A 25,379-nucleotide genomic window follows, 5' to 3' on the forward strand; every position below is an offset into this window, starting at 1 on the left:
TACAAAAAATAAAAAAAAATCAGCCAGGCATGGTGGTGCATACCTGTGGTCCCAGCTACTCAGAAGGCTGAGGCAGAAGGATTGCTTGAGCCCAGGAGGTCAAGTCTGCAGTGAGTTATGATTGCGCCACTGCACTCCAGCCTGGGCAACAGAGCAAGATCCTGTCTCAAAAAAAAAAAGTCAGTCAATCAATTAATCAAAAATAAAGGTGCACCTAGAAAGCAGAGGGCCATGATGTGGGGAACTTAATTTCAAATGGTTCAATAAACCCATTATTAACAATACCATGTAGATATGACAAAAATATAGATGGAGCAAAGGAGAAAGCAGATGGACAAAATGCAAAAAAAAAAAAAGTGGCATTCAGGTGTTTTATGCACTATTTTTGTTCTTGCAACTTTTTTGTGGGTTTGACATATTTTCCAAGTAAAATGTTAAAAATATCAGTTGCTTGGTGACGAGTAATCTTTCATTAGGTGATCCCCAGGATTAACATGTCACTGTGAGGAAGAGGAGGCAGGGAGTTTAATATGCTGCTGGAGAAAGGCAGGCTGCTGAGTGTGTGCAGCCAGATAGCCAGGCACTTCCAGAATGAGGCCTCATGGTGGGCGAGGTGCCCTGATGCAGTGGGCGGGTGGTGGAAAGAGAGCTCAGTGAACTTACATTCAGACTTGGACTACTTGCTGATTTTTGCCAAGGGGGCAATTTTGTGGATCGTCAAGGGACAGAGTCTGTTTTTCTTTCTGGTCTCTCTCTGGGTTCTTATCTGCCCCTCTCCATGGTATCGACTGTGGCAATGAGCTCTCCTTCCCAGAGTCACAGACTGTCCAAGCCGGGAAGGACTTCAATCCTCTCGTCTAAACTCTCCCTGGGATAAATGAGAAAACGAAAGTCTGGTGAAACTGATCTGTGTAACTTTGTTACACAAAGTACCTGGGACACCCCGAGACATCTGGTCAGGACAGCATGGCAAAGTGTTGTTACAATCTCATCTTGAATCTTTTCTTTGAGGGCTCGGATGCTGTTTCAGATGAGCCCAACAGCAGCAGCATGACAGAGTGATGTGCTGGAAACTGGGATACTTGGATCTAACTAGATGACCTGGCTGTGTGGCCTTGGGTTGGTGACCCTCCCTCTCTGAGCCTTAATCGCTCCTTTTTTTTTTTTTTTTTTTTTTTGACAGGGTCTCACTCCATCGCCCAGGCTGGAGTGCAGTGGTGCCATCATAACTCACTGCAGCCTCGACCTCCCAGGCTCAGGTGATCCTCCCACCTCAGCCTCCTGAGTAGCTGGGACTACAGGCATGCGCCACCACACCCCACTAATGTTTGTATTTTTTGTAGAGACTTGGTTTTGCCATGTTGCCCAGGCTGGTCTCGTGCTCCTTGGCTCAAGTGATCTGTCCACCTTGGCCTCACACAGTGTTGCAATTACAGGCATGAGCCACTGTGCCGGGCTTAATCTCTCCATTTTAAAATGAGGGAGTTGATTTACTTAAGAATTTGTTATCTTTCTGGAGAAGTCATTGATTCCCTTGAGAATCCGATGGAATCACTGGACACTTTGCACTGTGAAATGCACGTCATCCGCAGGGGTGCACGCGTCCCTCGTGGAAACTCCCTGCTCGGAACGACGGTCTTCCAGTGGGACTTCCAGTTTTACCATATTCTAAAGTCCTAAAGCCATCGAAATAGAGTCAGTGGTCCCCAGTACAGTCTTGCATCCCTCTCATGCCATTGAAGAATTAATTCACCCTTCCTTAGCTCACTACTTGGGCTCAACTCTGTCTGGCTAGAACATGCTGAGTCAAAGTTTCCCAGTTACCGCTGGCAACCACGTCCACAATACAACACGAAATGGCTTGCCGTGAAGGGCTGTTTTCTCTTTGCCTTCGGCTGGAAGATGTCCACCTTTGGCTACAGTCGTGCCCACTGGCCTCAGAGAACACAAGCGCTTCTGGGTAACATAAGGGGCCTTTCAGCCAACAGGGGTGAAGAAACTGCCTGGTAACTTGCTTGTCACTTCCCCCCTATTCAATCAGCACAAAGGAAAGGCGGTTCGGCAAGGCTAGACTAAAACAATGTAGACCCGTCTCCTAGGACATTACCAGGGAGAAAAAATAGAGCATTTAATTAAGCCCCACATGCGAGCAATCAATTCCAATTTTCCATGTCTAATTTAGCAGAGCATCTCAACTGGGTGAACAATAAGACTCTATAGAATCTCATAACGGTGGTGGTGCTTCACCTAATTTTGATTTTAAATGTTTCTTTTAGCGCTGGCACACTTTGGTGAAGATGCCTGCTAGGTGAAGTAGAGGAGAAGGGAGATGCCTGGGTAGAAGAAGCCAGTTACAGGGATAGGCAGAGCTGTCATTAATACGTTTTGCACCAGGCATGCAACACAAAAAATGTCTTCGGTGAGAAGGCAGGGTGGATGTGGGGGCTGATGTGGGTCCCAGACCTTCCAGTGGCTGTTTAGGCTTTGTCTCTGGTTCCAGAGTGAGCTTACCACCCAGTTCAAAGGGCTGGGCTGGACACTGACTGGAAGGAGAGGGGACTGGGAACTCGTACATTCTTTTCAGCATTATTACTTGCAAATGTTTTGCCCCAGGAGGCAGAGCCCTGTCTTCATCCACAGGACAGTCCTTGAGCTTGCTTTGTGGAACCCAGGTCAGAATCCCACAGGTCTAGCCCAACACCTGCCTGCAGCTGCCTGAGGGGGAAGGGGCCTGCCCGAGGTCACACGGACAGTGGAGACACTGGGTTCCAGCCAGCGCCCAAGCCAGCCAGCTCCCAGAGAGAAAGTGGGAGACTTTGCCCTTTTACTATTTTGCCTAAGAGTAGTTATTAAAATGTCAGTCTGGGCCGGGCGCGGTGGCTCGTGCCTGTAATTCCAGCACTTTGGGAGGCCGAGGCGGGTAGATCACCTGAGGTCAGGAGTTCGAGACCAGCCTGGCCACATGATGAAACCTTGTCTCTACTAAAAATACCAAATTAGCTGAGCATGGTAGTAGGCACTATAATCCCAGCTATTTGGGAGGCTGAGGCAGGAGAATTGCTTGAACCCGGGGGGCAGAGGTTGCAGTGAGCTGAGATCAAGCCACTGCACTCTAGCCTGGTGGACAGAGAGAGACTCTGTCAATAAATAAATAAATACATACATACATGCATACATAAATACATAAATAAAATGTTAGTCCGGAACAGAAATACTTCTATGGCTACTGTCCAAGGTGCCTGTCACATGGAATTTCTATCCAAGGTTTATGGGAATCTGCCTGTCACTTTGTGGAGTGGAGTGGCCGTCCAGGCTGGGGATTTTATAGGGTACAGGGGCTTTCCTTGTGTCATGGCCACTGGACTACTCTGTCACCTGGTGACATGTCAGCTTGGGAAAGATTGGGGTCTAAAAGAATGGGGACATGTGCCCGCATCAGCTGGGGGGACACCCGGAGGACTCCAAGGAAAGGTGGGCTCCCCAGGAGGCCAAGGCTCCCTGGACACTAGATGCTGGTGCAGGGCGCTTCCTGGGCCAGAGCCCTCTGCCATGCTGCTGCCTGGCATTGCCATCAGTGGAGGACTGTGCCTGGCACATAGCAGGACATTGTGAAAAACTAACAATGAATGAACAGCAAGGGACTTGTTAGCAGTGGTAAAATGCTGACTACTCTCATACGTACACTACATCAGATTGGCAGGGCCTAAACCACTTCTCTGTCATCCGTTTGGATCTCGTGCACTTTCTCCAGGGGTCTTAGAGCCAACCGCAAACTCCTGTGCGGGCCAAGCCACTCTGGGGAAGTGCCCTCAGGATGTCTCCCAGGTGTGCTCTTCTGGGAGAAGCCAGGATTTGACAGAACATTGTACGATTAATCCTAGGAAGGAGGCAGCGCTGTCTTGCCTGAATGGCTCAATGGCTCCTCATCCCAAACTGGGCTTCTGACGCCCAATCCAGCCTCGTCATCTCCCTAACCCACAGCCTGCACACATCACTCTGCCCTCCGTAGAGCATGCAAGGCCCACGCCTTCTCATCCCAACCCACCTGTTCAGCTTCATCTCCCAAAATACCCCTCTACTCTCCAGCCCTGCCCATGTCTCTGTGAAGTCTTTGGGAGCTCACTGCTTGGAATTCATTGCTCCTTCCTGCCTGCTCTCAGAATATGCTGCTTTATCTCCAGTGACTCAGACTTCCATCTGCCTCCTCCCCTGGATGCAAAGGACAGACTCTATTCACAGATGAATGGACAAATAAATAAATACATTGAAATGTGAGCTAAGAATGTCTATCTCCAGCATGGAGAAGACTAGTCTGGGAAGCCAGCAAGGGGCAGCACCTACGATTCCCCTTGTTTCTGTGCCGAAGCTACACTGAGTCCATGGGGGCTCAGCTGTGGATGAAAAGCCAAGGTCCCCTGCAGTGTGGGAGGAAGCAGCAGCAGGAACGATCTTCTCAAGGGACAACGTGGACCCTGAAAGAGTTTGTCTCTGTAAGGCTAAGGACTGGATAACTGGAGAACACCACACCAAGAGTCCAGGCGGCCAAGGAGGGCCTGGCTGTGCTGGCAAGTGGAGTTTCTGCCCAGGTCTCAGGTCCCAGGTCCCAGGTCCCAGTTCCCAGGTCCCAGATTCCAGGCATGCCTGGGGATGCCTGCTCCTTCTTGAGCTCCAGGTGGGGGATGGCAGGCTTGTGGGCATCAGCCTCAACATGGGATTTACTGCAAAAAGGCTGATTCTTCATTCTTAGCTACAAGTGTTCAGAGCTGACAGGAGGCAGCAGCATTAGGGAAATACCACTGGTGGTGGTAAGCGGAAGGAGAACATACTGATCCCTCTGGAACCCGTGGAAAGGTTGGGTGGGAGAGTTTGATCAGTGGGGTTTGCAGTGACTGGACCTTTGATTTCCAATGGTGGCATGGCCCAGGAAAGATGGTCTTAGGGAAATCATGAAATTCTGTAGGCTCAGTATGCAAATACCAATGGTTACTAGTTCTGTGGGCATCCAGAACCCAGCCTGGGATGTTAAAGCCTCTGCTGGGAAGGAAAAGAGAATGAAAGAAGACTGAGCTACTCCAGCAAGATTGGACGTGCTCAGTAGATGGCCAGAGAGAGGAAAAGGCAAGCAGGCTGGACAGAGTCAGCCTGGGACATCGGGCCCCCAGGGACAAGGATCACAGACACACAGCCTCTGTGGTCTTATGCCCCTCCAGCTTTGGGAGTCCTCCCTGGGCTCTAGAACATCACTAGGTGGTCTATGTGGGGTACCCTTGAGTGTGTTTCAGGCAGGGCGATGGGTTGAGGTTACTATGTAGTCACAGGGAGTGCTGAGTTACATGTGCATGATAGGCAAGGCTGGGCCCTCCAGGATGAGGTCATTGACATCGTTCATGAGCTCATGTTCACTGGCCATGTGGGGGTCCAGGAGTTCACATTCACTGGCCGGACCAGCGCTTTGGAGGTGGCGGAGACGGGCCTGAAGCTGCTCCTGCTCCTTCTTGAGCTCCAGGTAGGAGTGGGAGAAGGTGTGGAAGATAGACGTGGCCGGGAAGGCCATGATGAGGATCCCGCTCAGGATGCTGCTGAGGGCCACCATCTGGCCTGGCACACTGCGGGGCACCATGTCCCCGTAGCCCACCGTTGTCATGGAGATGATGGCCCACCAATAGGAGGCAGGGATGCTGGTGAACTCCAGCACCCGCCCTGACTCCTTCTCGGCCACGTAGACCAAAGGGGAGAATAGGGTGACGGCCACGGCCAGGAAGAGAAGGAGCAGGCCGAACTCACGTGTGCAGCGGCGCACAGTGAGCCCCAGCGTCTGCAGCCCCAGCGAGTGGCGGGCCAGGCGCATCACGTAGAGGATGCGCAGTGCCCGCAGCACACGCAGGACCAGCCCCACCTTCTCCAGGTAGGAGCTCCCACTCGGCCTCTCGCCATCCTCCGGGGACTCCTCAGACACCGCCAGTGACACATAGTATGGGGAGATGGCCAGGATGTCGATGATGTTCAGGGGCCCCTGGAAGAACTGACACTTGTCTTGGGCCTGGACAAACCGCAGGCAGAACTCCAGAGAGAACCAGGCCACGCAGACGGTCTCCACGATGAAAATATAGTAGCACTTCCGAGAGCATTCGCCCTGCGGGGAGAAGAGGCAACAACGCGGGGTAGAGAGTGGACCCGCAACAGCGCTGGAAATTGGGGGACGACTTCATGCCCATGAGCTTTGTGCTGTAAACTTAGTTGTCCACCAGAACCTCCTTTTACACAGTTTTCCAGTTGTGGCTGGGTATACAGCAGATCGGCTAGGTCAGAGACCGTTCTTTCTGGCTTCCCTTGCCACTAGGTGTGGCCAAATGACTAAGTCCTCACCTCTGGACTGGAAACAGAAGTGATGCAAACCACTTCTGGATCTAACTCGTGCACACTCTTTTCATCCTTCGTGTGAGCCGGGACAGCACAGATGGGCCTGCAACCCAGCTAAGAAGAGAGGACTGGACCAGTGCTGCAGGCCAGGAGGGAACATCAAGGCGGGAGAATCTGGAATAAGAGTTGTCTGTACTCACCCACATCCCTCACCTTGGGACTATTGCACAAGAGAGAAATTTGGTTTAAAACTATTCTAGTTTGCGGTCTCTTTGTTATAGCTGCCAGCCTCTACCTTAATGACATAAGTACCTCGGGGGACCATGCAATGCTCTGCTGCTGTTACTCGAGCCACATAGCACTGTCGTGAGCAGGCAGCATGACCCCATTTGACGGCCCAGGAAGTTGGTCACAGCAGTGAAGTGACTCGCCTGAGCTCACATATCTAAGAGGTGGTACCAGGGTTCTTAGCTGCTGTTGGCTATTTTGTAACTTTGTTGTTTACCACCCCTCATTCATTTAGCCAACAAAATGTATGGAGGGCCCACTTTGTGCCAGGCATGGTGCTAACCCCTGGGCATACTGTGACTAGACAAACAGATATCGTTTCTGATGGTTTGAAGGCTGGTGGGGCAGAGAGGGCTCCCAAATCCCCAGGACAGCCCTTGGGATGTGTAATTGCTGCCCTTGACACGCGGGATTCCAGCTGGGCAGTTCCAGCCACGTGGGCGCCATTCTGGTTTCTGTATTTTGTTCTTCCTCCCGAATAGTTCAGGGTAGTTCCACCAGCCCTTCTGCCACTCAGAGTGTGGACCTTGAGCCAAAACCATCAGCCTCCCTGAGGAGCTTGTTAGAAACAGAGCATCTCAGGCCCCACCCCATCCCACGGAATCATATTCTGCAGTTAACAAGATCTCCAGGTGACTCATGCAAATTGAAGTTTGACAGGCACTGTTCTAATGTGTGGTTCTCAACCTTGGCTGCAGGTTAGAATCACCTGGGGGTTCCTTGAAACATTCTGTTGCCTGGGCCAGGTCCTCCCAAGATTCTAATTTAATTAATCTAGGTTTGAGCTGAGCAGTAGAATTTTCCAGAACCCCCATGGATAATTCAAATGTGGAGCCAGGGTAGAAAACGTAGCTATAAATATTTTACACACACACACACACACACACACGATACATATACTTGATGGATGAATGGATGAATGGCCAAAGCAACTTGTCTGTGTTAAAGGCAAGATGTTGACAACCACAGTTTTCTTTGGATTAAAGTGCTCTGAAGTGGAAAAAGAAATTATTTCCAGTGCCCACAGAAATCATAAGCGGAAATGTTCTTTATGCCTGGCTGCTGGAGGAAGAGAAACAGGCTGAACCATGCCAGTCTCTATTTGCCTGTCCAGGGCAGGGTACCTTTCTGGCTGGACTTCTGTGTGGACTATTGCAGGGGTGGGAGTCAGAGGCAGCACTGCCAAGGGGTGGAATCCAGAGTGTTTCAGCCTCTTCTTTGGAAACTGAAGCTCAGAGAGGGGCAGGGGTCACTGCGAAGCCACACAGCAAGTTTTTTAGCAAGATTGGAGAATCAGGAACTTTCTGTGCCCTGCCAGCTTTCAAGCCCTCCAGAAAGCATGTCTGCTTGTCTAGTTACAATACTCCCAGAGCCTAGCACAGTTTCAAATCCCACCTCTTCCACTTACTTGGGCAAATCACTTGTCCCTTCTGGACTTTCAGTTGTCTAAGCTCTGAAGAGCTGTCGTGATGAATAGAAATTACGCATATAAAGCCATGAACAGGACCGTGCACCTCGCAGGCATAGGATGCACTGTAGCCATTTTAACACAATCATACATTGGTCATGGACCACAGTCTGCCTGGTCAGTGTAAGGGTAGCAATGCCTTCTTCCTATGGCTAGATATTACAGGAAGGTGAGGGGATTCTCCAGCCCACTGAGAGGTCTTCGCCACGACTACCCAGGGTTTGCTTCAGGATCCTGAAGGGCTCGGAAGATTTGGGTTCCCATTCCCCAGCCCTGCTACAAACTTGCTGTGTGACTTTGCAGCGGCCACTGGCCCTCTCTGTGCTTCAGTTTCTAATACAGAGTTTGGAACAGAATTGGCATTTCTCAAAGCTGATTTGGAAACCCCGGCACCAGAAGTCCCCAGGGTGCTTGTTGTAAATGCAGATTCTTGGGCCCTCATCACAAAATCCAGACCTTAGGGTGGCGCCCAGAAATCTACATTTGGCAACTGCCCCCATTCACTCTGAGGCACCTGGAAGGTTTTCAGGCTCCGAGCTAGGTTCTGTCTACAAGGCCTCTTTCTTTGCAGACATCCTGGGAGTTTCTCCCTAGGCTTAAAATACTCACAGCCCGGGAATAACTTCCACACTGATGACCCAATAGCTCAGGAAGGTGACTCCTGAGAGGCCGAGAAGGCTCTGCCGGGTCCTCCTGCCTGTGGGGCTGGCATTTGGACATTCAAGCCATGCACACTGACTATTCCCCTCCCATGGCCTGGCCCACTGGCCACCTCTCTGGACTGCAGCAAGGGCTCTGCTCTGCCGCGTCACTGCACCTGCATCAGGCTCTGCTCTGCATCCTAAATCCAGCCTCCCAGCACTGGTCCCTCAGAAATGCCGGCATTGGGCAGGGGGTATTTATGGAGCCTGGGCAGAGGAAATAATTCCCAGCTTAGCAAATATTCGAAGAAAAGAGAAAAGGGGGAAAGAAGGAAAGAAAAAAGTTATCCTTTCTCCCTTTGTGGAAGTTCTGTGCTTAAACCCAGAAAGTTCCAGGTCCTAGGAACCCCCTGGTCCCTGGGCACACCGGGATGGTTGGTCACTCTATTCCTGGCCCTTGTCACAGGCACAGCGAGGTGTGTTCTGGCTCCTTCCTGTAATGAGGAAGAACAAGTGTCGGCCCGGAGAAGGCCCAGGGCGTGAATGATGAAACAATACGGATGAATCCCACGGGCCTGGTGTGGAGCAAAGCAAGCTGGGTGTGTGTTTCCATTTGCAGGAAGCTCGAGATCAGACAGCCTCATCTAGGGTACACAAAGTGATCAGAACAGAGGCTGCCTCTGGGTAGTGTAAGGATGGCCTGTGAAGGGCCACAAGGGAGCTTTCTAGGGTCACGGAAATATTCTGTACTCACAGGGGAGAGGCTGACATGGGTGCATCCGCTTATTAAATTCTGCACCTAAGATTTGTGCATTTCAGTGTATGTACATTTTACCTGTAAAGCTGTAAAAGAAAAATAGTAACAAATGATACGTGATTTGAGGTGGAGAGGGGATAGAAAGAGAGAGGAAACAAGAATGGCAGAATATTGGCTGGGCACGATGGCTCACGCCTGCAATCCCAGCACTTTGGGAGGGCAAGGCGGGTGGATCACCTAAGGCCAGGAGTTCGAGACCAGCCTGACCAATGTGGTGAAACCTTGTCTCTACTAAAAATACACAAATTAGCCAGGCGTGGTGACACATGCCTGTAATCCCAGCTACTTGGGAGGCTGAGGCAGGAGAATCGCTTGAACCTGAGAGGTGGAGGGTGCAGTGAGCCGAGATCGCACCACTGCACTGCAGCCTGCGTGATAGGTGATAGAGCGAGACTCCATCTCAAAAAAAAAAAAAAAAAAAAAAGTGGCAGAATATTGACCATTGCGTGTAGCTGAGTCATGGTTTCCCAGGGGTTCCCTATATTATTCTATTGACTTTGTAAATGTCTGAAATTCTCCATAATGAAAAGTTAAAAAACAAAAATAAAGGATAATCAAAACCACAGTAAGACACAATTTGACATCCACTAGGATGGCTAGAATCATAAAGACAGACAATAGCCAAGTGTCGGTGAGATTGTGGAGAATCACTGCTGGTGCAGATGTAAAATGGGGCAGTGGCAGTGGAAACAGTTTGGCAGGTCCTCAAAAGGTTAAACAGAGTTAATATGCAACCCAGCTGTTCCACCCCTAGGTGTATAGCTCAGACAAATGAAAACATATGTCCACACAAAAACTTGTACGCAGGCCGGTTCTGGTGGCTCATGCCTGTAATCCCAGCACTTTGGGAGGCTGAGGCGGGTGGATCACCTGGGGTCAGGAGTTTAAAAGCAGCCTGGCCAACATGGTAAAACCCCGTCTCTACTAAAAATACAAAAATTAGCCAGGCATGGTGGTGGGCGCCTGTAATCCCAGCTACTCAGGAGGCTGAGGCAGGAGAATCACTTGAACTCAGGAGGTGGAGGTTGCAGCGAGCCAAGACTGTGCCACTGCACTGCAGTCTGGGTGACAGCCTGAGATTCTGTCTCAAAAAAACAAAACAAAAACAAAAACAAAACTTGTACACAAAGTCCATGGTAGTATTATTCATAATAGCCCCAAAGTAGAGACAACTTAAACATCCACAAACTGATGAGTGAATATATAATATGCGGCCTATTCACACAATGGAATAGTAGGCAGCCATGAAAAGGAATGAAGGGCTAAATCATGCTACAACATGAATGCACCTTGAAAACACGATGCTGAGTGAAAGAAGCCAGACACAGACACCCTATGTTGGATGATTCCATTTAAGTGAGATGTCCAGAGCAGGCAAATCCACAGAGACAGAAAGCAGAGGGGTGGGTGTCCGGGGCTGGATGGAGGAGGAAGGGAATGATGGCTTCGCAGCTCCATGATGATACTAAAGACCACCGAACTGCGCACTTTAAAAGGGCGAATATTGTGGTATGGGAGTTACAGTCAGTTTGAGCTGGCTGCGTACTCCTGGGGGAGGCAGCAGGTGGGAGTAGTGGGGGTCCCAGAGCCTGGCCTGTTTCACGCAGCAGCACGGCGGGTTTCCTGAGGGCAAAGCTGCTGCCCTGGGGGCCCTGCAGGTGCAGCGAGGGCCAGTTCTGGAAGCTCCATCTGGGAGGGGCTCAGGGTCCACATGAGCTTGGAGGCTTCCTCGCCCTCTCTGTCCCTCCCAGCAAGTCCTGCCAGTCCCACTTTGGAACGTGGCCACCTCTCACTTTTGCTGCAGCTCCTTAGTCAGGGCTGGTCCATTCCTCAGCTCGGCATCCCTTCCTCCCCTCCCTCCTGCGGTGAGTTCACCATTTGTGCCTCTGGCCCTGGCCTGAGGCCCTGAGCTGTTTCCTCTGAGGCTCTCCTGGGGCCTGGATGTGCTGACTCACTCCTCCCACTCCTTTAGCCACTTTTCTCTCCTGCCCGTGCCCTCTGCCACCCTCCCCTCCTTTACTCTGCTCCCATGGGCCTCCCCCAAGCCCCTCCTCACCATGAGCCGCAATCCCTCCTCCCCAGGTCTCCCCTCCCGCCCACTCCCAGCAGCTGTCCCCTCTTCCCAACACTGGGACACAGGGACTCTGAAAGTGTTGGAACCAATTGGACGGGGTCAGCCCCATCATGGGACCTGGCCCATGAGTCATCTAACTGAAGGCGTCTTCCCTTCTGTGAAATGGGGGAGGTGATTCTCATCCCGCAGGGCAATTGTGGGCACCGGGGAGACCTGCTCAGGGACGCTGTAGTGTAGGAGCTCCTCAAATCTACGTTGCTTGTCTTCCTCCTCAATCCTCTCCCCGCACTGCTGTCCGGTTCAGGCCCTGCAGCTGATCCACCATGGGCTCTCCCTGGCCTTCACCTTGGGCAGGTTGGATGGCTGACTTCTCTTCTAGAGCTTCCAGCAAATTCTTATTAGAAAGCAGCTGCCACTGGGCTGGGCATGGTGAGTCACGCCTGTAATCCCAGCACTTCGGGAGGCTGAAGTGGGCGGATCACTTGAGGCAAGAGAGTTTGAGACCAGCCTGGACAATGTGGGGGAAACCCTGTCTCTACTAAAAACACAAAAATTAGCTGGGCCTGGTGGTGCATGCCTGTAATCCCAGTTACTCAGGAGGCTGAGGCACGACAATCACTTGAACCCAGGAGGTTGGAGGAGAGCCGAGACTGCACCACTGCACTCCAGCCTGGGCAACAGAGCAAGACCCTGTCTTGAAAAAAGAAAAAGGAACTGCTGCTGAGGGAGCATTACTAGCTTAGCGGCTATCAGGCAAGTTACGTAACTTCTTGAGGCCGTTTTCTGATCTGTAGAATGGGATTGCGGTGAGGATTAAATTAGGAAACAGGGAAATGACTAGCACAGGGCCGGGAGCCCAGCAAGGGTCTAAGAAGTATCCACTGACTGTGAGTCTCACAGTGGTTCTCCCTGTGCAGAGATGGCAGGCCGCCATCCCATCGTCTCTGTACTAATATCCCTTCAGCAGTCACTGAAGGAGAGACCTAGGGACCCTCCCAGTGTCCAGCACAGGTCCAGCCTGCAGGGGCCCTTCCTCAACGACTCCTGAATGAGTGTGGGTGGCGGTGTCTGCGCGGGGCATTTGCAGGGGGCTGGGAGTTGGACACGCGGAGGCGGGGGGAGTGTGAGGAGGCAGAGGAAACTGTCACCTGCAGAGCATCGGGGAGGCCCCAGGCCAGGAAACAGGGAATATTGATTCTTGGCCGGGACACAGGGAGAGACACAGCTGCAGGATAAAAACAACCAAAAGCAACAAAACTAGGATAAGCATTTGCTAGAGCAATTACTAAATGCCACCGAGCACAGAGAAGCTCCAGAGAGCAGGCCAGTTCTTTAGGAAGCTGATTCATGGTCCGAGAAAGGGACAGAGGAGGAGGCAGGAGCTGGCTCTTGCGCAGGGCCTCTTACTAAAGGGTGAGGAGGCAGGGAGGCGGACATGGCAGCCCAAAAGGTGAGCTGCATCCTGGGGAGGGGGGCCCAAGAGTCCCAGCTGGTCTTTTAAGAATCTCTCTCTGTGGGCTGGTCGCAGTGGCTCATACCTGTAATCCCAGCACTTTGGGAGGCTGAGGCTAGTGGATCACCTGAGGTCAGGAGTTCGAGACCAGCCTGGCCAAAATGGCAAAACCCCGTCTCTACTAAAAGTACAAAAATTAGCTGGGCATGGTGGCGGGCGCCTGTAGTTCCAGCTACTCTGGAGGCTGAGGCAAGAGAATCACTTGAACTTAGGAGGCGGAGGTTGCGGTAAGCAACCTGCACTCCCGTCTGAAAAAAAAAAAAAAAAAAAAGCCGGGCGTGGTGGCAGGTGTCTGTAGCCCCAGCTACTTGGGAGGCTGAGGAGGCAGGAGAGTGGTGTGAACATGGGAGGCAGAGCTTGCAGTGAACTGAGATCGCACCTCTGCACTCCAGCCTGGGTGACAGAGCGAGACTCCGTCTCAAAACTAACAAACAAATAAACAAACAAACCACTCTCTGTGCCTTCCTTCCCCAGCCCTCCACCTTAGTAAGACGCTGAAATGTCTACAGTCTAGGATGAGAAGGAAGGCGAGAACCGAAGAGCCCACGTGGTTCTGCTCCCTAACCCCACCATGGTTCTGCAGAGATATCACCAAGGGCGCTTTACTCGGTTGCCATAGGGTGTACATGTCCCTTTGACAATATCCCTGAAAGCCCCAGGCAATGTTGTGGGGCAGGAGTAGCACCCAAGGTGGGAGGAGAACCGTGGGAAGGCCGGCAGGGATGGTCTTGAGCGTGGCGAGTTCCCTACTTCTCCTACCGAGTCTCCAGCCAGAGCAAGCCCTCAGAAAAGACACGCTGAAAGCCAGAGCAGAGGAGGAATGAGGGCAGGCACTGGAAGGGGATGGAGAGGACATTTGAGTCACCGGCCCCTGACTTGGCCATTGCGATTCAGGTTGGAGGGAGCCAGGGACGGAGGCTGGTGAGCAGAGCAGCAGAGCAGGTGCAGAGGTATGAGCCCAGCCCCAAGGGGGAGCAAAACAACAAGCGTCCACTCTGTGCTGGTGCCTGATATACAGGTTTTCATTCAGTCCTCAGCACCGCCCTCTGAATAGTGTTATGATTGTCCTCTTTGATGGGTGAGGAAATAGAGGCACAGAGAAAGAAAAGGACTTGTCTGAGGGCAGAGCCAGGGAGTAGGAGAGCTGGGACTCAACCCGGGACGAGCAAACTGAAGATGCTGGTCCTTTCCATGACCTGATACTATCTGCAGTGGTTGGGATGTCTTAGTAGCAGTAAAGAGGAATAAAAATGGTCCTGGCCAGTGGTGTTCAGGCTGCCCCGGAGGGAGGTAAAAGGCAGAGCTGCCCGGCCAGGTCTGAGGTCACGTAGAGAGGGCGCGAGAGATGAATGGCAGGGAGGACAATGAAGGCAGAGGGAAAGAAAGAACCTGGAAAACTGCAGCAAACAGACAAGGACATGAGGCTGCAGGTGCCCAGGGCTGGAAGGACGCTAGGGACCAGTCAGCTGTAAAATGACAAGTCCAGACCATCATTTTACCAGCAGGAGTTTGAGGTCCAGGGGCAGATGTGACCTGCCCTGGATCTCCCAGTGCATTCAAACGAGAGTCAGGGTCAGGCGGGGTGGCTCAAGCTTGTAATCTCAGCACTTTGGGAGGCAGAGGCAGGTGGATCACCTGAGGCCAGGAGTTCGAGACCAGACGGGGCAACATGGTGAAAACCCATCTCTACTAAAAATACAAAAATTAGCTGGGGATGGTGTTGCGTGCCTGTAATCCCAGCTACTTGGGAGGCTGAGGCAGGAGAATCGCTTGAACCTGGGAGGTGGAGGTTGCAGTGAGCTGAGATCGCACCACTGCACTCCAGCCTGGGTGACAAGAGCAAAACTCCATCTCAAAAAGAAAAAAAAAAAAAAAAACGAGGGTCAGGACTAGATCTTGAATCCTGCCTATTGAAAGGGGTCTGTGTGGCAGCCGTGGGAACAGAATCCTGGCTTCATGTCTCAAACTCATCTTGTTCCTTGGAGGTGGGGGTCGGTCTTTGGAGTGTGTCTCTCTATCTTCAGCTATCAACGTGGAGTAGGCCGTCAGTGCTGGATGGATAAACCAATAGTGGCATATACATACAGTGGAATAGTATTCGGCCATGAAGAGGAACGAAGGTCTGACACATGGCACAGTGTGCATGGACCTTGAAGACATGATGCTGGAGCAGGAAGCCAGTCACAGAAGACCACACCTGGCATGGTTCCATTTCTGTGAAATGTCCAGAATGGGCTAATTCATGGAGACAGAAAGCAGATGGGTGGCTGCCAGGGGCTGGCGGGAGAGGGAGGAGGAGAGACTGCTTAGCTGGGACAGGGTTTTCTTCTGGAGTGCTGAGAACAAGTTTTGGAACTAGATAGAGGTGGTGGTGGCTGCAGAAGATCGTGATTGTACTAAATGCCACTAAATTGTTTCCTTTAAGGTGCTCGATTTCATGTTTTGTAAATGTCAACGCAGAAAAATGGAGCAGGGGGCTGGGGTGCAGTGGCTCATGCCTGTAATCCCAACACTTTGGGAGGCCGAGGTGGGAGAATCATTGGAGCTCAGGAGTTTGAGACCAGCCTGGCCAACGTGGTGAAACCCATCTCTACAAAATATACAAAAATTAGCCGGGCGTGATGATGCCTGCCTGTGGTTCCAGCTACTCAGGAGGCTGAGGCGGGACGATCGCTTGAACCCGCGAGGCAGAGGCTGCAGTGAGCTGAGATTGTGCCACTGTACTCCAGCCTGGGTGACAGAGTGAAACCCTGTCCCAAAAAAAAAAAAAAAAAAAAAAAAAAGGTATGAGCAGGGCTGCTCAGAATCTAAGCTCCAAGGAAGTAAGAAATTTGTCTTCTCGGCCGGGCGCGGTGGCTCAAGCCTGTAATCCCAGCACTTTGGGAGGCCGAGGCGGGCAGATCACAAGGTCAGGAGATCGAGACCACAGTGAAACCCCGTCTCTACTAAAAATACAAAAAATTAGCCGGGCGCGGTGGCGGGCGCCTGTAGTCCTAGCTACTCAGGCGGCTGAGGCAGGAGAATGGCGTGAACCCAGGAGGCGGAGCTTGCAGTGAGCCGAGATCGCGCCACTGCACTCCAGCCTGGGCAACAGCGTGAAACTCCGTCTCAAAAAAAAAAAAAAAAAAAAAAAAAAAGAAATTTGTCTTCTCTCCAGCACCCAGAAGAATGGGCTTTAGTAGGCAGTCAATGACTGTTGTTGAAGGAAGGTAAAGGATGAATGTTTGGTCTCCTGTTAACTACTACTGAATGAATGAATGAATGATGATCAGTATGACGGATGTTCGCTGAGCACCTCTGAGTGTTGGCACTGTCCCAGCTGCTTTATGCACCACATGATCCCTTGAGGGAAGCGCTTAGAGCACCCTCATTTCACAGAGGAGGAAACTGAGGCTCAAGGAGATTAAGTGACTTTCCCAAGATCACTGGGTTAGTCACGGGTGAGGCCAAGGTTGAAACCCAGGGTGTCTGGCCTTTGCACCATCTTGCTGGCCTGAGAGCTGTTTCACAAAGTCTGGCTGCCTCAGAAGCACAAAATGCCCCTGAGGCTGAAGTTCTAGACTACAGGTGAAGTGGCCCAGAATTGAAAGTTAGGACTGGGCACGGTGGCTCATGCCTATAATCCTGGCACTTTGAGAGGCCAAGGCAGGCAGATCGCTTGAACTCAGGAGTTTGAGACCAGCCTGGGCAACATGGGGAAATCCTGTCTTTACAAAAAATACAAAAAATTAGCTGGGTGTGGTGACGCACACCTGTAGTCCCAGCTACTTGGGGGACTGAGGTGGGAGGATCACTTGAGCCCAGGAGATGGAGGCTGCAGTTAGCTACCAAGATCGTGCGACTGCACACTAGCCTGGGTGACAAAGTTAGACCCTGTCTCAAATTTAAAAAAAGAAAGAGAGAAAGAGAAGGAAAGAAGGAAAGAAAAAGAAAAGGAAGGAAGGAAGAAAGAAAACAAAGGAAAGGAAAGGAAAGAAAGATGGTATCAGTGTTGTGTAGTCATAGGGGGTTGGATTTTAGAGCCAATCAGAGGTGAGTTCAAATCTTAGCGCTGCCACTGACTGTGAGCTTCAGAAAGTGATAAAACCTCTCTGAGCCTCAGTTTCCCATCTGTAAAATGGGGGTGGAAGTGGTATTCACTTCCCCATGCTGCCACAGGGATGAAATCAGTCCACGGTGTGAAATGCCAACCTCATGAATGGCACTTAGGAAACATTGGTTCTTTGATCCTTTTGGGGAAGAATCCCCCAGGGAAATCCAGAACTTTAAAATCTGGTGCCCCTTAGAAGAGCTCAGGCGCTGGCTTGGTCCTTCCTCTCTACACTGCCTCTTCCCTTCTCCAGTGTAATTTTTTTTGAGATGGAGGTTTTCTCTTGTTGCCCAGGCTGGAGTGCAGTAGCACAGTCTTGGCTCACTGCAGCCTCTGCCTGAGGGTTCAAGCGATTTTCTTGCCTCAGCCTCCCAAGTAGCTGGGATTACAGGTGCACGCCACCACACCCGGCTAATGCTTTTTGTGTTTTTTTAGTAGAGACGGAGTTTCATCATGTTGGCCAGGCTGGTCTCGAACTCCTGACCTCAGGTGATCCACCCACCTCGGCCTCCCAGACTGCTGGGCTTACAGGCGTGAGCCGCTGCACCCAGACTCCATTGTAATTTGCAATCCCTGGCACAGACCTTTACCCCACTATCAGGTTTACTCCAAGGGATGTTGCTATGAGAAGGTAGAAAAATGGAAAACTGTTTACAGCAAATGTCCGTCCATTGTTTCTGTTTCTGATGGAGGAGTTCTGTGGGTTATAGCCCTGGGTCTGTTCCCCCACCCTGCCATTGTGACATTTCATGTGCGTGGATGCCATCAGGGTCAATTTGCAGGACACTGGCCCCACACCCAACGGGCACTGCCTGACCCAGAAGCAGCCGGTCCCTCTCAGAGTGACATTCCCTGAGGGCAAATAAGGAACACAAAGCACGTGTGGCCATCGTCCTTTTACGTAAATGTAAGGTCACCGTCTTGGGAGAACAAAGACTGCGTCGTCCTCAGCCTCCCTGCTCTCTGAATTATTATCTAAACAGGAACACAGACACTCTCCGGGCAGCACCTCAGCCTGTCTCTGGGCACACACACAAAGGCGCTTTCACTCAGGAGAAAGCATAAAGATACTGTGGCTGGGCCCGGGCATAAATCTCTCTTGTCCCAGGAGGAGACGTGGCTGCCTGATCCTCGGCTGAAACTTTGGACTGCGCAGGTCTGCAGGCCCACCTCTCCCCTCTAATTTGATTTCCCTAGTCACTGTTAAGCTGGGCCTGGGCTCATGCCCTTCGTCATTTTCAAAGCATTGGATTTTGAAAAGATCTTGGCCGTCTGCACAACCGAAATCCTGGCTCCTACACAATTTCTCCCCTCTCTGGAAATCTCTAAGAGGGAACAGGTTTATGGGCATCCAGGGGCCTTTCTTTATTAATTGGAATCAGGGCACCCTTAAGAAATGGGGTAGGGAGGTCACTTGTTTTATCTTAATCTCTGTACTGCGGAGTCCACACATAAATATTTCTGTGAACAGGCAGGCGCTGAAATCACATGCTTTCATGCTGTAGAATGAAAAAATGCCTATGATTGGCATTATCGTCTTCTCCATGGGAAAATAAGCTGTTTAGAGGCCCAAGTATTTTGTGGGGTTTTTTTAGGGTCAAACTTTTGTAGGTTGGACAAGACACATTTTATTCAACCCATATTTACTGGGATCCTACTGTGTGTGAGGCATGGGCTGGTTCTCCATTTAAGTCCTTTCTATCTGGCAAGTTCTCTGATCCCGGTGTCTTGCCCTGGGACATATCTTTAAGCGAAGAGAACTTAGGTGAGCTGGCAACTGTTATGAGCCAAATAGAGCAAGCACCATCTTACATATGTGTTTAGTTTCTCTCTCTGTTGATTACAAGGTAAGCTCCAAACGTCAGGATGATGGGCAGCCCTGGGGAGCTCGGTGCCGGGAGGAGTGATCTTTTACATCAGGAAACAATCTAGTTCTCTGAAGCTTTCCAATAACCCTCTCAACCAAATGCTAGGTTCTTATTTTGCTTCTCAGACCATCTGGCTCCCGGTTGGAGGGAGGGTATCTTGGGGTCTCCTGTAACTCCCTGGAAAGGGGATGAAGGTATGGGCAAGCAGCACTTTTTGCTCTGGCCTCCTGGGGCGGGGTGACTTACATATCAGCTCACCTGTGAGTTTCCCATCCAGTGAGACTGGCCCAGACACTGAGCACTGCAGGGAAACTGAGGCCTGGGGACCTTTGCATCCTTGGTGTCCTTACTGTGGAGCTCCGAGGAAAATAAATGGCCCGTGCCTCAGTTTCCTCATCTGAAAACGGAGTGGGGATGCCCAGGAGAATGTTAGCTCAAGAAGGCAGGGATTTCATGTTTTTGACCTGGTCTAGGGCTTAGCACAGAGTGCTGCTCAGTAAACACATATTGAGTTCACTGGGTGAGTAAACCTTGGTGGTGACATTACCCATTTCACAGAGGGGGAGACAGGCTCAGAGAGGAGGTGGAGTGATTCGCCTGTAGTCACAGAGTCGGGAGAGCCTGGAGAGGTGACGCTGGGTCTGTGTGGCCCACTGAGTCCATGCGTGACTGAGGGCCACTGAATGACTTTCTTTTTTTTTTTTTTTTTTTTGAGACGGAGTCTTGCTCTGTCACCCAGGCTGGAGTGCAGTGGCCTGATCTCAGCTCACTGCAAGCTCCGCCTCCCGGGTTCACGCCATTCTCCTGCCTCAGCCTCCCGAGTAGCTGGGACTACAGGCGCCCGCCACCGCGCCCGGCTAGTTTTTTGTATTTTTAGTAGAGATGGGGTTTCACCGTGTTAGCCAGGATGGTCTCGATCTCCTGACCTCGTGATCCGCCCGCCTCGGCCTCCCAAAGTGCTGGGATTACAGGCTTGAGCCACCGCGCCCGGCCCACTGAATGACTTTCACAGTGAGTCGTAGGCACTTTTGCCTTTGTAGGACTCCAAAAAAAAAAAAAAAAAGATGAAAAATTGTCTTTTATCACTGATGGTCTAATAATGAATATAATCCACGTTGGATAATATTCATGTTTTTTCTTCTTATTTTAAGACCTGAAGACATTTTCGTGGGCCCCTAAAAGACACCTCTGCCCAGGCACCCTGCGGGGTGGAGCCATGGGCCCCATCAGAGGCCACTCACCTGGTCCTCCTCCGCCCTGAGGTCCGGCATGGTGCTGACGCACAGGCTGACGGCGGTGGTGGCCACGAAGAGGATGGAGAGGCAAGCGAAGACCTTCCCAGGCAGCCCGGACTGCGGGTTTTCCACCATCTCGCGCAGTCGGTTCATGCAGAGGCCCCAGCGCGAGGAGTGCGAGGCAGGGCGGCGTGTCTCCCTCTGCTGCCGCAGAACCTCCTCCCTGTGCAGCTTGGCCAGCTCCTCCAGCTCCTCCAGCTTCCTCAGCAGCTTCCGCAGGCAGCACCTCTCCAGGTGGGCCTCCTCGATGCCCCAGTAGGCCAGCTCCTCCTGGAAGGACAGCGCGCACATCTCCTGCAGCAGCACCAGCTTCCCGGCCGCCAGGAAGCTCACGATCACCCCGAAGGCGCTGGGGCTCCTGTCAAAGAAGAACTCCCGGTTGTCCTCGTCGTAATCATCGCAGAGCTGCGCGATCTCCTCGTAGCTCCGACAGAGCCTGAGTTTGCTCAGGCGGCTCAGCGGGAACTGGTCTAGCGTGCTCCAGGGGAGGCGATACCTCCTGCCCCCCACGTTGATCAGGATCTCCTTCTTCAGGTCCACCGGGGAGGCGTCCAGGGCGCCCACCTTCCGCACCCTGCGGTAGTAAAGGCCCTTGATGGACGGCATCTTCACCGGGCTGGACAGGAGCTGACTCCAAGGGCTGTGGGAACCATAGTGGTGGTGTCTGGGATGCAGGCCCCGGTCTCCGGAAGGCATGGGCATTGTCGAAGATCGCAAGGCAAGGAAGTGCTGGGTTTACCAGTCTGATACCCAAGGGACAAAGAGCAAGAAAAAGGAAGGGAAATCAGTCTTGGGGCAAAGAGTCCTGGATGTCGCGACTACAGATGTTCTTACATGTGCTTTCCTGCAACCGCATCTGCATGGCTTGTTCTTTTAACCTTTAGCTCAACACATATTTATTGGGCACCTACTGTGTGCTTGGGATACATCAGTGAACAAAGCCCTTCCCTGGTGGAACATCTACTGGTATCGAAGAAGAATGTCTCCAGAACAGACGTTGCATGGATGGGGACTGAATTGCATGGATGAGTAACTCAGTCCTGAGCTGGACAAATCAGAGCGGTGCCACTTCTGGGCTCTGTGGTCTCAGGTATGTGGCTATACCTCTCTGATCTCAGCATCATTCATTCAAATGGCAAGACTTGTACTAATCTTGCAAGGTACAGTTGGTAAAAATAGAGCTTAAGAATGTAGGCTCTCAAGTTCACTGGCAGGGCCGAATCCCTTACGGACTGCCAGCACAGGTGGGTTACTCAGTGTCTCTGAGTCCTTTGCTTTATCTGTGTGATGGGGGCAGTTTGAGTACCCACACTGTAGGGCATGGCAAGGGTTATATGCAGTAACATACAAGAAAGTGTGTATTAATAACACTTCTAGATGCTTCTGACATGCCTGGCTTCCCCTAACTCACCTCAACAACCTCATGAAGTAGACATAAGATCTCCACTTTATAGATAAGGAGGTTGACGCACGGAAGTCTTGCGTGTCTTGCCTACGGTTTAGCAAGCATCTGACATCAGGAAGCTCAGCGAGGGTCTGTTATTAAAAGTTGGAACAGACCAGGAATGTGACTGTCCTTAGCACAGCATCTAAGCATCTAGGTCTCAGGAGGAACTCCACCAGTCTCACTTAATCACTCTTGGTTGCTTCCTCATTTGGGGAGGCCTTTGCTAAGGGGACAGAGGAGCATGGCATACTTGTAATCACAGTACTCCTCCATGTTCATTGTGCGCTTGCCTTAGCCATCCTTGCTGTGTGACCTCCAGCCAGTTACTCCCCCTCTCTAGGGCCATGGTCTTTTATCTGCAGAATGAAGGAGGCCTCCGGGCACAGTGGTTCATGCCTGTAATCCCAGCACTTTGGGAGGCCGAGGCAGGTGGGTCATCTGAGGTCAGGAGTTTGAGACCAGCCTGGCCAATGAAACCCCGTCTCTACTAAAAACACAAAAATTAGCCAAGCATGGTGGCATGTGCCTATAGTCCCAGCTACTTGGGAGGCTGAGGCAAGAGAACGGCTTGAACCTGGAAGGCGGAGGCTGCAGTAAGCCGAGATTGCGCCATTGCACTCCAGCCTGGGCAACAGAGCGATACTCTGTCTCAAAAAGAAAAAAAAAAAAAAAAAGAAGGGGCCTCTAATGCTCTCTCCATTTCAGACCTATATGAGATGCTTGACTTAATGTGAGTGTTTTAGATTTAGCCAATTCACATATTTAAAAAGTCCTTTCCATAATATTTCTAACCTTCAGATCCTGCAACCATTTCTTATGCCATTCATTCTAGCCAGAGCCATTTCCAAAGCATCTATAAGCTTACATTTTCAGATGCACTCCACTCCAATCAAGAGAGAAACTCGGCAGCTGAATGGAAATCAAAGTTCCTCTCAATTTCAGAGCCAGTTGGATTCTGGTGGATAGTGGAGAGTGAATTGCAGCCTATTTCACACTCTTGCTCCCCGCACAACATTCTGTTGTTCTGAGTGCATTACTTTGCTCACAGGGGACTGCCAGAGGAGGATGAGGAGCCTGCAGAGAGAAGAGTATTTTGAAATCCGGGGAGCCCTTTGCCAGCTTCCTCATTTTCCCAGTGCAAAAACCAAGACCCAGCGAGGGGAAGTAACTTGTCCAAGGTCACACAGCAAATCCAAATCCAACTCAGCACTCTGTCCCCCAGCCTGGGGCTCCTTCCAGAACGTGCAAACTGCCCTTTCTGCATTCACTGAATAAACCCAATTTTTCAATCTACGGCTTTCCAAACAGCTGGCAAGTAGCTCCTTCCGGAGCATGGGAAAGGAATTCACTGAAAATAGCACTTTTGCCAAGGATGTTTAACAGCATCAACCTCCCCCCGGCCCCCGCCCGCTCTGCAGCAAGCATTAACTCTTCCCGTCAAGTTTCACTCACCCTCTTGTCTCAGGGAGCCAGTTTCCAGCTGTTTCTCTGCCAAGCAAGGGGAGCCCATGTCTTGGTGCCCAGGGAAGGGACAGGTTTGTAGTGGAGATGAAGGGGAAGAAAAATAATTCCCAAAACAGCAGTTTCTGGCAGAGTTAGTTTCCAATCTTTCTTCCCGTGCCGCCTCCAGAAACCAGAAGTTCATTCATTCTGCATCTCTCTCCAGCAGCTGCAGGAGAGCCCTGGGGGATTGAGGTGGGATTGTTTTAAAGGACCCAGAAGTCCTTTTCCTTATGAGAGATGAGAGTCTGGGGGTTCTTGCTGGGAGGGAGCCAGGGCAGCTGTTCTGGTTGAGCAGCGGACTCTGCACTTCAAGTCCCACAGGGACAGCCAGTGTGGTCCTGCAAGAGAAGCCAGTGTGTGTGTGTGTTGGGGGGGGGGTGGAATGGGAAGGGCTTAGAAATAATCTCTCCATCAGCCAGCAGCAGGAAGGAGCAGCAGCCGCTGCCACTCTGCCAACCGCCTAGGAGGCAAGGGGAGCTGTCCTCCCTCCCCTGGCATGGAGGAGCACAACTCAGGAGGGGCAGAGGGCAACTTGGGGCCGGAGGCATCTGCAGCTACCTGTCTCCAGCCACCCCAGAGGCTCTTGGGGTATGCTGATGATGGTGACAGGCTCAAGCTCAAGCTGCAGAAGGAACTTTTTGCTGCTTTTAACCAGCCCAGGCCTGGGACAGGTTCAGACAGAAGCCCAGGCTCTGAGCCCTGGGTGGGAGTCAAGGGGGCCGTGTTAGAGAACAGGGATAGGAAGAGGTGTGAGCTTGGAATTCACGCACACGCCTGGATCCTGGCTCCTATGTGAAAGGCTGGGTGACCTTGGGCAGGTGAGTTACTGCTTCTGAGCCTCAAATGTCTTGTCTTTAAAACACAGGAATGAGAGAGGGTTCAGGGAAGATCAGAACTGTAAGTGCAAGCTCCTGTGCTGGTTGACTGGTTGGCTGGGTGAAAAGGAAGAGGCATCGGTCCAGGGCCTGGGTGTGGACTTGGACTCTGCACTGCCTGGCTGTGTGTCCTCGGTCAGTCACTTCACCTCTCTGGGCCTTGGGTTTCTCAGTCAAATGAGGACAGTGAAACCAGTGATGGCTGCAATTGCAAAACCAGCATCTTGTAGGTGCTCACTATACGTTGACTGTTCTGCATTTTCTTGAGAGGTTCTGAAGCCCAGGCTCTTGGCTTCTGAATGTAAGTTATCTTCACTGCATTTGATAGTTGAGGCCCTGAAGGTCTGAGAAGAGGTTTGCTCAAGGTCATCTTGCTGGTTAGAACCATCACTTAGGCCGGGTGTGGTGGCTAACAGCTGTAATTCCAGCACTTTGGAGGCAGAGGCGGGCAGATCACAATGTCAGGAGTTCGAGACCAGCCTGGCCAACTAGTGAAACCCTGTCTGTACTAAAAATACAAAAATTAGTTGGGCATGGTGGTGGGTGCCTGTAATCCCAGCTACTAGGGAGGGTGAGGCAGGAGAACTGCTTGAACCCAGGAGGCAGAGCTTGCAGTGAGCGGAGGTCGCACCACTGCACTCCAGCCTGGGTGACAAAGTGAGACTCTGTCTCAAAAAAACAAAAATAAAAACGATCACTTAACAGACCCTTGAGTTTTGATGTGAGGATCCAGGAGTGAGAGAGATTAGAGGGTGAGCCTTCCACAGCTGCCTGCAAGGGGATGACAGGTGCTGCTGGCCTAGGTGGGCTCTCTGTGGACTTGGCAATGGGAACAAATCCAGGCAGAGCAGAGAACTGACTGAATGGAGGTCTGTCTGGTGCTGTGGTTTTCAAATGGTATTGCTTGAATCCTAAGGACTCTGCAGAAATGATTGAGGGGCCTGGCCTGGGGCAGTGACGACGGGGAAGACAAAAGGATGAACCCCTGGCCTGCTACCTCAACCATGGCAGCTGCACTGATCTGTTTCCATAAAACTGTAAATGTAACCCCAATAAAGGCTGTGACCCAGCATGGTCCAGCGTCCACACAGAGCCACTCAGAGAGATCCCAGGGCACCTGCCAGTAGCGGAGAAGCTTCC

The 25,379-nt window shown here is 51.6% G+C and overlaps 1 protein-coding gene across 2 annotated transcripts; it reads right to left on the bottom strand.

Annotated features, from left to right (window-relative positions):
* Positions 1-4,240: 4,240 nt before the first annotated feature.
* On the bottom strand, positions 4,241-23,727 carry KCNG4 (potassium voltage-gated channel modifier subfamily G member 4). Of its 2 annotated transcripts, XM_045381907.3 has the most exons (4): positions 23,314-23,727; positions 22,727-22,935; positions 20,361-21,157; positions 4,241-6,133 (listed from the first exon to the last, which is right to left on the bottom strand). In XM_045381907.3, exons 3-4 carry the CDS (start codon positions 21,114-21,116, stop codon positions 5,330-5,332), a joined length of 1,560 nt encoding a protein of 519 aa, XP_045237842.2. In that variant the 5' UTR covers positions 21,117-21,157; positions 22,727-22,935; positions 23,314-23,727; the 3' UTR covers positions 4,241-5,329. The 2 variants fall into 2 exon arrangements, with proteins under 2 accessions (XP_045237842.2, XP_015298749.3); XM_015443263.4 differs by lacking the exon at positions 22,727-22,935.
* Positions 23,728-25,379: the final 1,652 nt, after the last annotated feature.

This window comes from Macaca fascicularis, chromosome 20 (genome assembly GCF_037993035.2).
Source record: "Macaca fascicularis isolate 582-1 chromosome 20, T2T-MFA8v1.1".
NCBI classification, from domain to species: Eukaryota; Metazoa; Chordata; class Mammalia; order Primates; family Cercopithecidae; genus Macaca; species Macaca fascicularis.

Bases quoted from the DNA above. Each gene is read 5' to 3' on its own strand.
- KCNG4 (XM_015443263.4), bottom strand. From the start codon at position 21,116: ATGCCCATGCCTTCCGGAGACCGGGGCCTGCATCCCAGACACCACCAC. The intron at 6,134-20,360 runs GTGAGTGGCCTC...TTCTCCCCGCAG, and splicing joins TCAGGGCGGAGGAGGACCAG to GGCGAATGCTCTCGGAAGTG.